This window comes from Aulonocara stuartgranti (genome assembly GCF_965226115.1).
Source record: "Aulonocara stuartgranti genome assembly, chromosome: 3".
Classification (NCBI taxonomy): Eukaryota; Metazoa; Chordata; class Actinopteri; order Cichliformes; family Cichlidae; genus Aulonocara; species Aulonocara stuartgranti.
In genome coordinates this window covers 53,293,654-53,310,224 of record NC_138941.1, presented here as the reverse complement: position 1 = coordinate 53,310,224, position 16,571 = coordinate 53,293,654, and the positions used below count along the sequence as shown (strand labels likewise).

The window sequence follows — 16,571 nt, the reverse complement described above, 5'->3', positions numbered from 1 at the left end:
CACGCCCGGCTGCCTGAGATCAGGTTACATCAGCGAGTTTGTTCCTCTGTTTGTTTTCACTTCAGCTTCTGTTCAGTTTTCAGCAACTTTGAAGAAACACAGTTATTATTAGGTTTGGTTTTATGAGTAATGTTTGAAGACATCAGTAAAACAGGAGTAAAAAATAACAATAATTATGTGTGCGTGTTGACCTTGAAACAAAAAATATGATCCTCTGTAATAGGAACTAATATGAGCTCATGTTTATGTGTCTCTTTGGCACACTTAGAAATGTTAATGTAGGTAAACTGGAAAATTTATTAATATTAATAATAATTCAGTGTCCAATCTCAGGTCATTGGCTCAGACGCAGTTTTCTTTCTCTCTACCTGAGCTCACCAGCTCAGTAACAGCCCCACTCTTTGGTGTAAATGAGTCTTTATATTTGCTTTCTGTAACTTGATTTTTCTTACTTATTGTGTGCTCACTGTCTGTGTGTTTGTGTGTGTTTGTTCCTGATTCTTCACTTTTGTTGTTGTTTCAGTTCCAGCCTGAACTTTGAACTACATGATCACACAGTGGATTCTCCATTTTGTTTTCAACAACAGGTGTTTAAATCCACTGTTTCCCCTGTTCTGTTGGGCCTGCCTGTGTTAGAGACTAAAACATTACACACATCACAGTGGAGTGGGAGCTCAACCAAAACTGACAGATCCTGGAATTATATTTTTATCTTCTGTGGAGAGATAACTGATCAAACGGTCTCTGTCCTGTATTATGTCCATGACAATTTGTTTGGTTTCATTTAACACAACGTATTCACCTCAACACCTGTCATGTTCATGAAGGACTTGAGGTGTCAGAGTCTCAGGAAGGACGAATCAGACTTCAGCTCTTCAGACTCAGGACTGATGACTCAGGACTGGACCTGTGTCAGATGAACACTGATCATGGCTTCAGCTCTTTTGTCAAACTGAGTCTGAGAAAAAATGAACTTTTTTTATTATTTCCTTTCTGTTTGAATCCAAAAGAAGCCTAAACACACAAGATATCAATGGAAATCCCAGGACGTCCTCTATTTAGTACATGAGGACTTAGCTAAAAAGGGGCAAAAGATATAGACTTAAAACAAATGTCCATTACAGAGGACATAAATGCTGCTTCTCAGGAGGATAAATGTGTCAGGTTTGGTGGTGAACGTCCACTCCAGTGTGATGTTGTGGTTCTCCTCTGCCTGATAGCAGGTCTGTGTCACGTTGACTACAAATGATCCTGTTGAGGAGACAGAGAGGGAAAGAGAGGAGCAGACACACTGAGAACTGCAACAAATCTGTTGTTGAGCTTTATTTGGAGTTCATAAAGTGAAGCTGTAAACTAACCAGAGACACATGAGGTGAGGATGATGAGCAGCAGGATCCTGCAGATCATCTTCTCCCTGTGACGATAAAATTTGATTTGAGGAAGAACCTTTTCACACACATTTATATGTTTTAAATAAAAGTATAAAAACATTAACAGAGCTGAATCCTGTCTCACATGAACTTTCTCATCTTCTAAAACATTTTGGCGGCTACCCCTCAGCCTCTCAGCAGCTGCACTTCTGGTAAATGTGAAAATCACAGGTGATCTCAGAAAAGTTGACTCTGAACTTGAGGTCAAGATCACAGGGATTCAAACTCATCTCAGAGCTGACAACTTGTCTCTGAATGTGGACAAAACAAAAGAGATGATTGTTGACTTCAGGAGAGCACGGAGAGATCACTGCCCACTTAACATCAATAGATCCTCTGAGGTTGTCAAGAGCACCAGATTCCTTGGTCTCTACCTGGTGGAGAACCTCTCCTGGTCCCTCAACACCAGCTCCATAACCAAAAAACCCCACCAGCGTGTCTACTTCCTGCAGAAGCAGAGGAAAGCCCATCTGCCATCATCCATTCTTACCACCTTCTACAGAGGGACTGTCGAGAGCATCCTGAGCAGCTGCATCACTGCCTGGTGTGGTAACTGCACCATATCGGATTGCAATACCCTACAATGGATAGTGAGAGCAGCTGAGAAGATCACTGGAGCCTCTCTTCCATCCACCAAGGACACTTTCAGCACCCGCTCCATCTGCAACGCCACCAGCACTATGGAGGACCTCACACACACTTTTCACCCTGCTGCCTTCTGGAAAGAGGTACCGAAGCATTCGGGCCCTCACTGCCAGACTATGGAACAGTTTCTTCCCCCAAGCCATCAGACTCCTGAACACTCAGTGACTGGACTGACACACACACACACACACACACACACACACACACACACACACACACACACACACACACACACACACACACACACACATCCATTGCACTGTCTTGTGTCTGTGTCGCCCTGTTCTGTCTAGTGTTGCACTGTCTTGTCTTGTTTTCTTTGCAATTTTTTGCACATTGCACTTTACGTAGTCCCGTGTTTTTCTATTATATGTCATATGTAGCACCAGGGCCTCGGAGGAAAGCTGTCATTTCACTCTGTACTGTACGACTGCACATGGTAATGACAATAACAGACACTTGACACTTGACAGAGTCTGCAGCCACAGTTTCAGTGCAGCTCACCAGCACATGAAGAGTTAATGGTCGTCTATGATCCAAATCATGATCATTGTTCTGTGCACACTTTCAGCTACAAGGTGTAAAATTGTCTGTTGACATCAGAGTGAAGTGTGTTGTTTTGTTACTCCAGAAACATGTTTAGATGTTTGCAGGCTGAGTTTATCTGTACCCGTCCTTGTGTTTCTCCGTCTCTGGCAGCTGTCTCTACGAACCATGAGCTCCTCTCTACGAATGTGGAAGAACATGTGAAGTTTGTTCTGTTGATTTTACCCGGTGCATTTCACTCACTGACCTGCAAGATAAAAAACTAAATATCAGTGTAACAGATTTTCATTTCATCAGAGCTCACAGATAAGTTGAGCATTAGCCAACAGGGGGCGTTTCTCACCAGAAAATAAATGAGGCAAAATTAAACAGGTCATGTGATCGGTGTTCTTTAAAAGTTCCTTTCAGACTCACTGGTTTATTTGAAAGTTACAGGTTAGTGCAGGATAAACAGGTTAGTTTGCTGCACTGTGATGGATTTAACAGAATAGTGTCCCAGATAGGAAACATTGAAACTATGTTGAGTCAATATCAGGTGATGTCATTGAATCAACGTTGAAGTGTGATGTTGACCTAACGTCACTCTTGCACCTTTTTTTAATGTTGAAACAACGTCAGGTTTTGATGTTGAATCAATGTTGAAACCTGACATTGATTGAACGTTATATTTTCTAATACTGTTGACATTGAAACAATGTCAGATTTTGATATTGAAACACTGTTGAGCTATGGTGTTGATTTTCCACCTCTTTCGCACAGTTGCTTTTTATTAAAACAACAGTTAAATCATGACTGGAAATCTACCTTTCTTTATAGGTATTTTAACCAATACTAAACTACTGCATGTTTCCATCAATACTTAAACCACCTAAACACATAATTGTACTTATTCCTTAAATTGGACACCCTTTATTGTCATGGTCGGACGGTCCTTCCTGGGGCGACCTGCCTGTGTGTGTATGTGTGTGCTTCTCTCTCTCTCCTCCACCCAGTGTCTGACACACCCGCACCTAATTTGCCACCCAGCTGTCACTGATCATCCTTCGTTGTGGGCTGAGGTATTTAACTGTGTGTCCGGATGGCAGTCGACGCTGGATTGTACTTGAAGCTCGGTAGTAAAGAGTGTTTTGTGACTTCCTGCTTAGCTTTAGCCGGCTAGCTTCCTCACCTGTTGTTTATAGGAGGAAGAGATATGGAGGTTGGAGAGAAGGAGCCCGTGGATTAAGCTATTGGAGGAGAACACACACTCTGAGAATCACTTTGGAAACTCACCTGTGCACTACTGGGAGTTTGGAGAAGATCACAGTTGGACTTTGCACTTCACTTTGTGTTTTAAAACTGTTTTTGGGCACTGTAAATAAACGCACTGTGTACTTTGCATCCTGAGCTCCGCGACTGAGTCCGTACTTTCCCATTACCCGTGACAGCTTCATGTCCTGAGCATTGTGTTTTCCTTTTTTCTATGTAGTGCTTAGCAACTACTCAGTAGAGTATTTAATTTAGATTGACTTGAGGCATGATTTGATGGCATAGTTCAGTTTTGAATTGTTTGGCGGTGAAAGTTTGGTTTTGTGAATGCAGCTTGAAATTTGGGTTTTGTGTTCACAGTGTGGGGAAAAGGAGATCAGCTTTCCAGGAATGTGTCTTAGAATTAATCTCTCCTTTCAGGCACATTAATGATTACGGCTGTGAATTCAATCCCAGGATAACAGGAGCCTGAATTAACATAAGTCATGTTACACAGCACACATCACTTCCTGTAATTAAAGCAGCTCAGAGTCTTTTGTTGATGTGACTGATGATTCGCTCTGATCCAAAGTTGGTCCTGCACAGAGAATCCTGTCAGTCCCAGTTTGTTTTTCTGAGACACTCAACATCGCTACATCAGCATAGAGGTGTCGTTGGCTTAATTTCTTTCTCAACATGAAGCAGCAACACTGCAGTTCAAACACTGAATATAGTTTTGGTTTATGTGAGAGGTTTAAGGGCTGAACTGCTCTTGTATTTCCTCAATGTGCACTTTAAATTTCCTCAAACTCCACCGATCCAAACAAAACCGACGCAGAAGCAGAGTCAAAACACTGAAACTTTAATACGTTTAATAATAGTTGGATTAATTAATGTGCTTCCTCTCTGATCGTCATTCTGTCATCTATAACCTGCTGGACCATTAAAGATCTGGATCATTAAGAAGTCCAAACAGGAAACATGAAATTTGTTAACGAATGCCTCGTCATAGGGGTCAAAGGTCATCAGCCATGCTGGTCAGACACAGATGGAGACCGTTCACATTTAACATTTGGGACCATCTTACAGCAGAGATCCAGGTCACCATCAAACTCCATAACATGTGACTCATGGATCAGAAATCACCATGACGACAAGTGGCTCATCTGAGGTGTCAAAGTCTCAGGATGAAACGTTTTCAGGACGAGTCCAGAGTGACAAAGACGCCCTCAGAGAAGGACGAATCAGACTTCAGCTGTCCAGACTCAGGACTGATGACTTGGGTCTGTACGTGTGTGAGGTCAACACGGATTATGGCTTCAGATCTGACAGATGTCGACTAAACGTCAGTGAGTTGAAGGTTTCAGTGAAAGTTATTTAATGAATGTGAGAGACTCAGATGTTTGTGTCTCTGCAGCAGTGAGGGATTGTCCTGAACCTGAGAGAAAACCTGAGACATCAAACACAGAGAGACGAGGAAGGATCGGCCTCTGCTGTGGACTGACAGCAGCTCTGCTGCTTCTCATTTATTTACTGTCTGAATAGAAAACAGAATTTCTACTCTTCTAATAATGGATGTCAGAAAACTCAGTCAGTAGAAACAGTTTGATCAACACTGTAAATGAGACGATTGGTGTTCACTTTAATAACATGGACAGAATAATGAGCTATAATCGTAAACTCAATGGAGGAAACTTTCTTCAAGTTTACATTATTTTGAAGGGAAACTTTATCAACCTGTCCCTGATAACATGATGAAATAATCTCTATGATTATGGAAATGAAACAAAATTAGCTCATCAGCCTCACAGAGAACGTGAAGCTGATCTGAGATGTTTAGTTTCATTTGGTTTTCTGTCAGTGATTCAGTTTGCTTTTGAAGGACAGTTTGTAACGAAGTATTCATGCTGATTTGATGATGATGATGATGATGATGCATGGATTATAGATGGATTAAAATGCTGCACATCATTTATGTAACTGAATCATTAATATTTTGGAGTTCAAACATTTCATCCATCCATCCATTCGCTTCCGCTTATCACACACAGGGACAGAGCCTATCCCAGCTGTCATAGGGCGAGAGGCGGGGTACACCCTGGACAGGTTGCCAGTCTGTCGCAGGGCCAACACACAGGGACAGACAACCATTCGCACTCACATTCATACCTAGTGACAATTTGGATTATCCAATTAACCTATCCCCACAAGCTGCATGTCTTTGGACGGTGGGAGGAAGCCGGAGTACCCGGAGAGAACCCACGCAAACGGGGAGAACATGCAAACCCCACACAGAAAGACCCCGGCCTGATGGTGGAATTGAACTCAGGACCTTCTTGCTGTGCGGCAACAGTGCTAACCACCGTGCTGCCTTTCACTTGATAAGAAATTCAAGTGAAAGGCAGCACCTGTTAAATACAGTCGGACAGCGTAGGCGTGTCAGTGCAAGTAAAATCACAGTACAGTAAGTGCCTTTAAGATAACAGAACCTTTATTAGTCCCACACGTGGGAAATTGTTGTTGTTTTTTTGCCATCAGAATTATTGTCTAAAGGCAAAGAAAGATGCCCAACGGACTGACTTTACCAAATGGACCATCCCAGCCTTGCTGTATTGGATTCACCTTTTATTGTTTATTTCATTTTATTTTCACTTTGCTAAATACGGGACAGACTTGACTGGGGGAAAGAAAGAGGGAAAGAAAAACAGCGGGGAAGAGGAACGGTGATAAAGGGCAATAAACAAAAACCAACAAAACAAACAGACAATAAATACATGTATCAATCACATGGATCACCTGTTGAGAAAGAAAGAAGAGAAAACAAGCAGAAAAAAGACAGAAATATAGCAAAACATCATCGCAATGATCTATGTGAATATAACAGTAAATACTAAATATTAAATGTTATTGTGCAGCACGTAAGATCGACAGCGCACAGTGTGCTTTGAGGTAGGAGCCAAAAAGGGTGTAGTTTGTGTGTTTGAGCACCCGTGTGTACACCTGTGAGCATGAGCACGCGTGTATTTAACAGGTTCCTTCATGTAATGATCTGCTAGAGGGTGTGGGGGGGCCACAGCCCCGTCCTCCAGGGCATGAAGCAGGTATGGAGGAGATCCAGGCTCCAGACATCCAGAGGCCCCCAGAACACAAGAGACCAAGGAAGACCAACAGAGGGGCAGCCGCGCCACTGTCCCAGAAAGAGCTGAGCAAATTGCTTTTGTTACAGCAGAAAGTGGACAGTGCAAAGTTACATAGCAAAACATTAGAAAAACTCTGGAACAGGATTAGAATAAGATACTGTACACAGTAGAATAGAATAAAATTAAATACTATAAACAATAGAATAAATAGAATACAAATACTATATACAATAGAGTAATATACAACTTTGCCAGATATTATTCTTGATGTTAATAAATTACTAACATCAAATTATCAACATCAAGAGAAAAACAAGTAAGTGAGCTGCAGAATAAACCACACAGTGATGACAGCAGGTTTGTAAGGACTTCTCAGTCCTGGAGTCTCTACTGTCATGATGGTGTTGGTTACTATGGAGACCATGATTACATAGCAAGAGCCATCCCTCTGCTCCCCTCAGCGGTGAGTGTGGCAGTGTAGCAGTGTATGTGGACTGTTCTGCAGGGATTGTGTCCTCCTACAGCGTCTCCTCTGACAAACTGATCCACCTGCACACCTTCAACACCACCTTCACTGAACCTGTATATGGCCTTCAGATCGTGTCCAGTATAATTCAAGGCCTTGTTGATAACATAATGATAGAAATTGTCTGGTGTGAAGACGAGGAGAGTGCCAGGGTCACAGGTCATAGAACTAGTAAACACATTTGAAGGGAGTAAGTGAACATCCATATTCAGCCCGTTACACAATTCCTCCATAACCAGGAACACATAATTGTTTGTTTACTCTTGGTTAGCATAGTTAACTAAGAGTAAACTACGTATTAACAGCTGTTTTTGTTCCCGGTTAAACTGTTTCCTGCTGAATGAAAATATTTTTAATGTTAGGTTTAATCCAGAGTCAGCTAATCTCAGCCAAACCGATTTTCTCAGGAACAAATAAAACACTGTTAACATTAGTGGTGTGCAGATCGATACTGAAATATCGATTCTTTCGATACCAGTAATTTATGTTCTAGAATTGATTCTCATATTAAAATATCAACATTTTAGTACTTTGGGGTAAATTTGTAGTTTTTAATTAATCAGAACACAGTGGAAAGAAACTGTATCATTCGGATCGTCTAAATTGGAAGGAACTACTTCCTCTTACGCCTTTCATAGTCATATGTGAAATACAGCTGTATAAATGTGTTGCAGCCCCTGGCGTGCGCACTCACAACAATGGCTGAGTGTAAACGGAGTCACGTGTGGACGTATTTTACCTCCACAAACAGCCAAGAAACTGTTTGCGATACACGTGGCAAGACAGTGAGTTGTTGTGGCAACACCACTAATATATAATATATATATATATATATATTATATATATATATATATATATATATATATATATATATTATATATTATTACAATTACATAATACAATTACATATTGGATTTTGAAATACAATGAAACATTACGTGTTTGTACAGAGTGTCAGTTATGGATCAGTATCACCCTGAATTTTACTTGGTATCGTATCGGAAAGGAAATCAGTGTTTAAAACACTGTTCGAAATGTTAATGTTTGAAATAAACCAAACATTAACATTTCAAAGTTATCTAAGAGACGTATATATCATGTTTAACTTGAGTAATGAAAGACCGCGGGGGGTTTGAATCCGCTCTTCTCGCCGGGCTCTAGTGATCCTTGACCTCTTGGTCTGCTATCAAGCTGGTGGGTAACAGACGTCTTCGAAAACATCAGAGCACTTTTGGAAATATCCTGATAAATCGAGCAGATATTTAAAGTTTACAGAGATACATTCTTGCCTGAAAATAAAGTTCATTTTGTGACCCAGAAAGAGTAATATTTAATATTTAAAAGTGTTTAGCCGCGCTCCTCCACCATTGCTGCATTTGAGTTTTGGACGAAATGTATTCTGGGATATTTAGCTGCACCAAAAACACAAAAAAATCCCCACCAATGCATCCTCGATAAAACAGGCGGAGTGAGAACACATCCGGGGATTCTTTTGTATTCTCAGCTTGATGCGTGCTTTGAATTGGAACAGTACTTGGTCTCCGATTGATGACGTATTACGAGTACACGAGAACACAAGTACGCATATTGAGACGGGGCCAATATTTCCAGGTGTTTCACTCACTTGATGTATCAGGATTACTCCACGTTCAAAATGACTGACAAGTTAATGTCACATGATAAGCAGTCACATGTCTACAAAACCTCAACAGAGACAGTTTAAGAATTAAATCCATCCTGCTGTGAAAGCACATTTCACTGCACCTTCACTCCTCCCAGTCCACTTGTGACAGCCTGATTGCTCTTCACCGAATCACAAAACTCATCGTCACGCCCCCAAGTCCTCTGACACTGGAGCGGCCAAACACACTATTTCTGGTTTCCACTTTCAAGCAAAAATATCTTGTGTTAAGGAAGCAGATCTCAGGACTCTAATGTTAATATTCCTGTACATGCAGTGTTGATCAAAAGAACCAATAATCAGTTTTCTCAGTTTACAGGATTCTCTTTGTTCTCATTATGATGGTCAGGAGGTCCTAACAGGATATGATGTTATTCACAGTGATGTCAGAAACAGTAAAGCTTTAAACTTGGATTCAATAGATTTATTTCACAGCCTTCATTACTAATGCAACTTAACTCATCTAATAATGGAGTCAGAAAACTTCCTCAGATCAGTCAGTGGAAACCGTTTGATCAACAATGTGAATGAGACTTTTGGAGTTCACTGTAACCCTTGTGTTGTCCTCGGGCCACGGGTCTCGAGGTGAATGTTAAACAAGTATATGGGAATCCCGAGGACAACACATGATGGACAAAATAATGAGACGTGATCCAAGAAATCATGAACTTCATGCAAGTCTGTTCATTCATGAGCTATAATCATAAACTCGATGAAGGAAACAGTTTTTCAAGTTTACATTATTTTGAAGGTAAACAGACTGTCGCTGATAATGAAACACAATGAAACCATCGACCTCACAGCAACGTGAAGCTGATTTGAGATGTTTAGCTTTATTTCATTTCCTGTGATTCAGTTTTTTACTGAATGGCAGTTTGTAATGAAGTATTCACGTTGATTTTATGATGATGATTATGTATGATAAGCTCTGATTACGCTGTAGCGTAGAACAGGAGGTGATGCTTTTCTTTTCTTACAGAATCAGTGGTGTTTGTGTTCTTCGATCCACAGTGATCTGCTGCTTTATTCTCTGATCTCATACAAACTCTCAGAGTGTAGCTGTGAGTTCAGACCCTCAGGATTCATTTAGAGACTTAAACTTTGTACTTGAAGCTTTAATGTTTTGATTGATAAGTTGAAATTGTGTTATGAACAAATGTTATTTTTCTATTTATCTATTTAAAAAAATAATTAATAATAGTACATGTAAAGATATTTTATGGATTTATAAACGTACATTTTAAAAGCAAAACACAGCAGTGTTTGAGTCTTAAGAAGTGAAACACAACACTGACTCACACACTTGTAATCATAACTCAACGTGTCATAAATGTTTCCTGTGCGCTGCAGTTTCTTCTGTTTCATAGTTTCTACATTATTGCTGCTCCAGCTCAGCACACACCTCTGAATGACAGGAGGCAACATGACGTTTAGAGGATACTGGTGACTTATGAAAGTAGACTGGTAATAATCACTTTCTGATATTTGATACTGACTCTGCTGACAGTTGGTCTGTGTAGATCAGCAGAAATGTTTCATATAAATGTGAATTTAGAGTAAAACAGACCAAAGAAAACAGTCGGACACTTTCTGTTTGAAAGTTTATTAGGACATTTTTAGTTTGATGTTTCAATTCAAATGGTTTTGTTCTAAAACTCAGAGACTCAGAGAGAAAATGTGAATTTAAAAGTAAAACTCTGAACATAACCTGCTCCTAACAGTTTTTTTCTCTTATTCTGATGTGTTGTTGGTGTAATTGATTTTAATGAATGTGAGAAACCCAGATGTGTTTGTGTCTCTGCAGTAGAGAGACGAGGAAGGATCGGCCTCTACTGTGGACTGACAGCAGCTCTGCTTGTAAAATTGTTTGCTGCAAACAGGAAAATTAAATCAAATAATAATAAAAATAGTATTACACATATATTATGAATATTAATTATTAATACACTGTGATATTTTGATATTTATTGTTATCTCAGAACTTGAAAGTTACAGGTGTTTTAGGCTGAGCCTGTGGAGCAGGATTAGAGCTGTCGCTGGTTTTGGGTTAGTGACAGTTCAACCGGTGCCTGTGAAGTTGTTAAAATTAGATCTACTTTAATAATCTGCTTAAACTGGAACCCAAAGTGGGAACTCTTCCTGGGTTTAACGTTAAACTTAAATGTTTTCACTCAAAACCACAAAAACTAAAACACTGTGCTTAAAACTGTGCTTTTCCGAGATCATTTGGAGAAATTAATAAAACAAAAACCAATATTTCCTGTGCTCTGTCTCGTTCCCCATGACCAGGCCATATATATAAAATAAGAAGAAGCTGAGGTGTAAACAGGAACCAACAAAGTTTGTGCTAAGTTCAAGCATTTTAGCCAGTTTAACTGTGGCAGGTTGCGCTCTGTTACCATTTACGTTTACCAGCTGAGGCGCAGAAAAGATCACAGACTGGGAAACTGTCGGACCAACACAGGAAGTCTCAGATGCAGAAGTTTTACTGTGTCCAGGGCTGGCTGGGCAACACCGCAAATGTGAAAAGACAAAACAGGTTGGAACACAAACCAGTCACTTGAAGGAGCATCGGCTACAGGACAAAGTCTTCGACTGTTTGTGCTCCTCAGCACGCACTGTTTTATTTACAGCTGTTGATGGTGTGTGGCTGGGCTCAGGCTGGGAAACCTCAGAATCAACAGGCTGAGGAGTAAAACAGTCCAGCGGGGATACAGTGCCAGTAACAGCGTGTAGGTGAGTCTGGGGTGGAATAACAGTCCTTTGTTCAGCTCAACAGCTGGAAAATCCTTATTGGCTAACTCAGAGAAAACACTGCGAGCATTACCAGAGTCTGACGGCTCAGGAACACAAAGATCACTAACGAGGACAACCGGTGAATAACTTGACACCGAGGGGTCACTCTGAATAATGTCTGTAGAGTTCAAACACAGTAACAGAGTTTTCTGATTTAGGAGATACAGAGTCCACGGAAGACAAAACAGTGTTACTCACAGTGGTAGATCTGTCATGAAGTGCAGGATCAGAAAGCTCGAGCTGAGCGTGTGAAACACAGTCACTCTCTCCCACGGTTGCGTTCACGCCGCTGTACTGGAGCGACGGCGGCGTGAACGCCGTTTTCGGCCAATCTGACAATGTCTGACGTTTTGACAAACACCGGTTCAGGAAGCGCTCCTCTCCTGTTCAGGTGGAGTAGTTTAGTGGACCCGGTTGTTTAAACTGCAGTTTCCTGTTCTTTGAATTTAAATTGTTGTTCTGCTAAATGCAGTTTGTCAGTCTGAAGATATTGTAGCTGCTGCTGAGGGATATCCTGCTGTTTTGTTCTCAGTTTGTTTTCCTGTTTTGTGCTTCTCGTTTGTTCTCGGTTGTGTTGCTGTAGTTCTTTTTGCTGCCGTGTGCATTGGTTTGTGTCCTCTACATTCAGTGTGGTTTTGTGCAGTTCTGTCACTTGAGCAGTGACCATGTTCGATGTCTTAAATGGAGCCTTAATAATTTAAAGTGAGTGTGTGTGCACCTGTTTGAGGTGGGTTAACTGTGTATTGCTTTTCTTTGATGAAGCATTGTTTAATTTTGTGTGTCTTGAAAAGTTGTGAGGTTTATGCGTTGTTGTTGCACGATTTTGCTCATGTAAAGTTTGAGGTATTTGTGGCGGGGTGTGGTTTGTGGCTGCAGGGGAGGAGCAGCGGGTTCAGGGTTGTGGTGTCAGTGAATGCTGCTTTTGTCAGCTGGCAAACATCATCTAATCATTCTTCCCTGTTTCAGTAGCACCCCGGACTGATCCAGGACCGGATTCCCTTCACGATTGAGTGCACGTTCAAAAGTGCCTGAGTTGATCTATTTTTTTTAATTTATTTATTTGATGGATCCGCCTTCCCCTTGTGTCGACCATTCTCACCTGCTGGTAAGCCTCAGTCCTGAACTCTTCTTCCCTGTATGGTTGAATGTGAAGTTTTTTTTAAAAGTTGCTTTCTCTGTCTGAATAATAAATCTTGGAAGCACATCTTCTGCCTCACTTTAGTGTAAAGAACCTTTGTTCAAAAAAATAAACTGTTGGTAGATCCACTTTACAACGAATCATCCATCAGTAAAAATCTAACTCAAATAAAATACAACAAATTCAACATTCATAGAAAAAAATCCAACCCTGCAGGGATCAAACATCTGATCAAACACCAGGGTTGGACACAGACTTTCTAATCTGACATCACAAAGTTATTCTGAAGCTGTAAATCTAATTAAAAACTCCCCAAAACTACTAAGAGAAAACCCTTAAAAGGTTCAATGATAGAAGAAAAATCCTTTACATGTAAAATCAACAGAGGTTCCTGATAAATAGACTAATAAACAGAGAATAGCTGAACAGTTTCTGTGACACAGACGTAAAAATGCATAAATGCTCCATGATTTTCATTTCTATCCATCATCTTGAACACTGACTATAAATGTGTTCACTTCATTATTGTGTGATTTGGTTTCTTCACGTGTCTCCTTCAGTGCAAATAAAGGACTGTTAGAGTGTGTGCTGTGTGTTTGTCTGAAGCATGACAATCCTTTCCAACAAGTATTTCCAGCTGTTTGTCTCCACTCTGCACTTTAGTCTTTCTTCCTGTCATGTCTGTGTTTGTCCACCAGGTGTCTCCCTCAGCTCATTTTCTCCAAATCAGAAGCTTCAGATTTGTGGAGACGCTCTGCCTGCCAGACACAGCTCAGGGCAAAGAAACATGTCTATCCTCCACAATATACAGGCCTGTGTTATTTAGTTTTATATTTAAATGTATAAATAATCGAGTGTGATCAAACTTTTCATATGAAATATAAAATTAAATGTCAAACATTAAGTATTTAATTTTTGTTACATTTTAAAAGTTCAAACCTCAAAGACATTAAGTTTACAGTCATATATGATCAAGAAAATCAACAATCTTCACATTTCAGAAACTGGAACCAGCTTTAAATGTGACTAAAATAATGATAAAACAATCAATTCTCTAATCATTGACTAACTGATGAATCACTGCAGCTCCAATATATTGTTGCATTTGACAACCCACTACAGCAACTACAGAATAAAAGCACTAACCAGACTGATGACAGATTTCAAACATGCTGAATATGAAGAGTAGTATCATTTAAACTCACATGATTATCAGCCATAAGAACAAATTCAGATTTATATTGATGTAAGGTATATAAATGTAAGTACAGTTTGAATCAGTGCAATATTATTTTCACACATCAATGGACCACTGAACTTCTCAGCTTCTAAAATGTAAAGCCTCATTTAGAAACTACACAAGTACATATAATGGTCAGGGATCAACATGAACCTGTCTTCTCTGTTTGACTTTAATCAACTCTGCAGTGGCTCCATCAGAGTAATAAAGACCAAGTCCAGCATAGAGCGGCTGAGTGAATGTGGTCTGGACTCTGTGGAGGAGAGTCATGGTTTCAGAGACGCTGTAGAAAGACAGAATACCTGCTCTGTGATCCAGGTACACTCCTACTCTGGAGGACCGAGGACCTGAGAGGTCAGTTCGGACTTTGTTGTGCCAAAATTGAAAACTGTTTGTGTCACAACGTAATGCCCAAGATTTGTTATTGTTTCCAAATAAACATTCATCGCCCCTCCCTGCTCTGCTGATATTCTTGTATGCGACTGCTATACGAAATGCTCCCCCTCTCCACTCCACCTCCCAGTAACAACGTCCAGTCAGACTCTCTCTACTCAGGACCTGACACCATACAGTGAATCTGTCTGGATGATCAGAATAAGACTTTTGTTGTTTCATAAATGTTACTTTTCTGTTCCCCTCAGATAATAACAGACGTCTGTTTGCTGTGTTTGGATCCAGTGTGATTTCATGTGAATATTTTAAGAATCCAGCTCTGGTCTTTGGCTCTGCTGGTGACAGTAAAACATCCACTTCGGTGACTGTCAGTGAGATGTTTGTCCATTCCTCTCTCAGGATGTCCTGTAGTTTATCTCTGGTCTCTGACACAGCTGCTGTCACATCCTCAAAGTAGCTCAGAGGATGAATATTGATGCTGGATGAGTGTGTAGACTCACTGAGTGCTGACAGTGAGGGGTAGTTGTGTAGAAACTGGTTGTGATCCTCTGTGTGTGAGAGCTGCTCCAGCTCGCCGTCTTTCCTCTTCAGCTCAGCGATCTCCTGCTCCAGCTTCTCCTGAAGCTCTTTGACTCGACTCACTTCAGTTTCCTGCTGGGATCTGACCTGCTGCTTCACATCAGAGCTTCTTTTCTGGATGAGACGGATCAGCTCAGTGAACATCTTCTCACTGTCCTCCACTGCTTTATCAGCAGAGCCATTGATGGCCTCCACCTCCTGTTGAAGCAGCTTCACATCTTTCTCTCGCTCCTGGATTCTCTGCTGGATGTTTAGTCGTCTCACCTCGAGCTCCTTCTGCTTCTCAGTCCTTTCTGCTGCAGCTGGGACTGTTTCATGGCCTTTATGTTCATCCATTGTGCAGAGATAACAGATACTCTGCTGATCAGTACGACAGAAAATCTTCATCACCTCATCATGACGAGAGCAGATGTTCTCCTGGAGCTTCACAGAAGTTTTAACCAGCGTATGCTTTTTAAAAGCTTGAGATTCATAGTGAGGTTGGAGATGTTTCTCACAGTAAGAGGCCAGACAGACTAAACAGGACTTGATGGCTTTCAGCTTCCTCCCAGTGCAGACATCACAGGCCACATCTTCAGGTCCAGCATAGCAGTGATCAGCTGGAGCAGCTTGGAGTCCAGTCTTCTTCAGCTGCTCCACTAAAGCTGCTAATATGGTGTTTTTCTCCAGGACAGGCCTCGTTGTGAAAGTCTTCCTGCACTGAGGGCAGCTGTGGATTCCCTTCCTGTCCTCTTCATCCCAGAAACTTTTAATACAGTTCATGCAGTAGCTGTGTCCACAGGTTGTAGTCACCGGATCCTTCAGTAGATCCAAACAGATGGAACAAGAGAAGGTTTCTCGGTCCAGCTGAACTCCTTTCTGCGCCATTTCTCCTCTCAGTGTCAGTGACTGTGTGAGTTTCACTTCCTTATAACTGAAACTAGTCTGAGCTCTGATCTCAACAACATGTTTCTGCAGTGAATGGAGCCTGTCAGCTCTTACACGTCACCACATGTTGGTTACACCCATCTTCAAAGTGCAGATCTGAAGGGGAGGGAACGAGGAAACACGTGGACAGAGAGGAGGTGCTGTGTTTAAGAGCAGGAAGAAGAGGGAGGGTTATCAGGCTGTGCTTCACTCCAGGAAGAGGAGCAGTTTGAGAGTGAAACTGTGTTTTTAACCCTTTTTTTACTGCTCACCTCAACCTTTAAGCTTGTTAACCCCTTCTTCTATATAAATACACTCAACTTT

At 41.0% G+C, this 16,571-nt stretch overlaps 1 protein-coding gene across 1 annotated transcript; it reads right to left on the bottom strand.

Annotated features, from left to right (window-relative positions):
• Positions 1-14,036: 14,036 nt before the first annotated feature.
• LOC309702697 (tripartite motif-containing protein 16-like) lies at positions 14,037-16,444 on the bottom strand. The gene has a single exon (XM_082527311.1). The coding sequence runs from the start codon at positions 16,206-16,208 to the stop codon at positions 14,505-14,507; it is 1,704 nt and encodes a 567-aa protein (XP_082383437.1). The 5' UTR covers positions 16,209-16,444; the 3' UTR covers positions 14,037-14,504.
• Between the last annotated feature and the right edge of the window lie 127 nt (positions 16,445-16,571).

Excerpts from the sequence above, each read along its gene's own strand:
- LOC309702697 (XM_082527311.1), bottom strand. The coding sequence starts at position 16,208 with ATGGCGCAGAAAGGAGTTCAGCTGGACCGAGAAACCTTCTCTTGTTCC.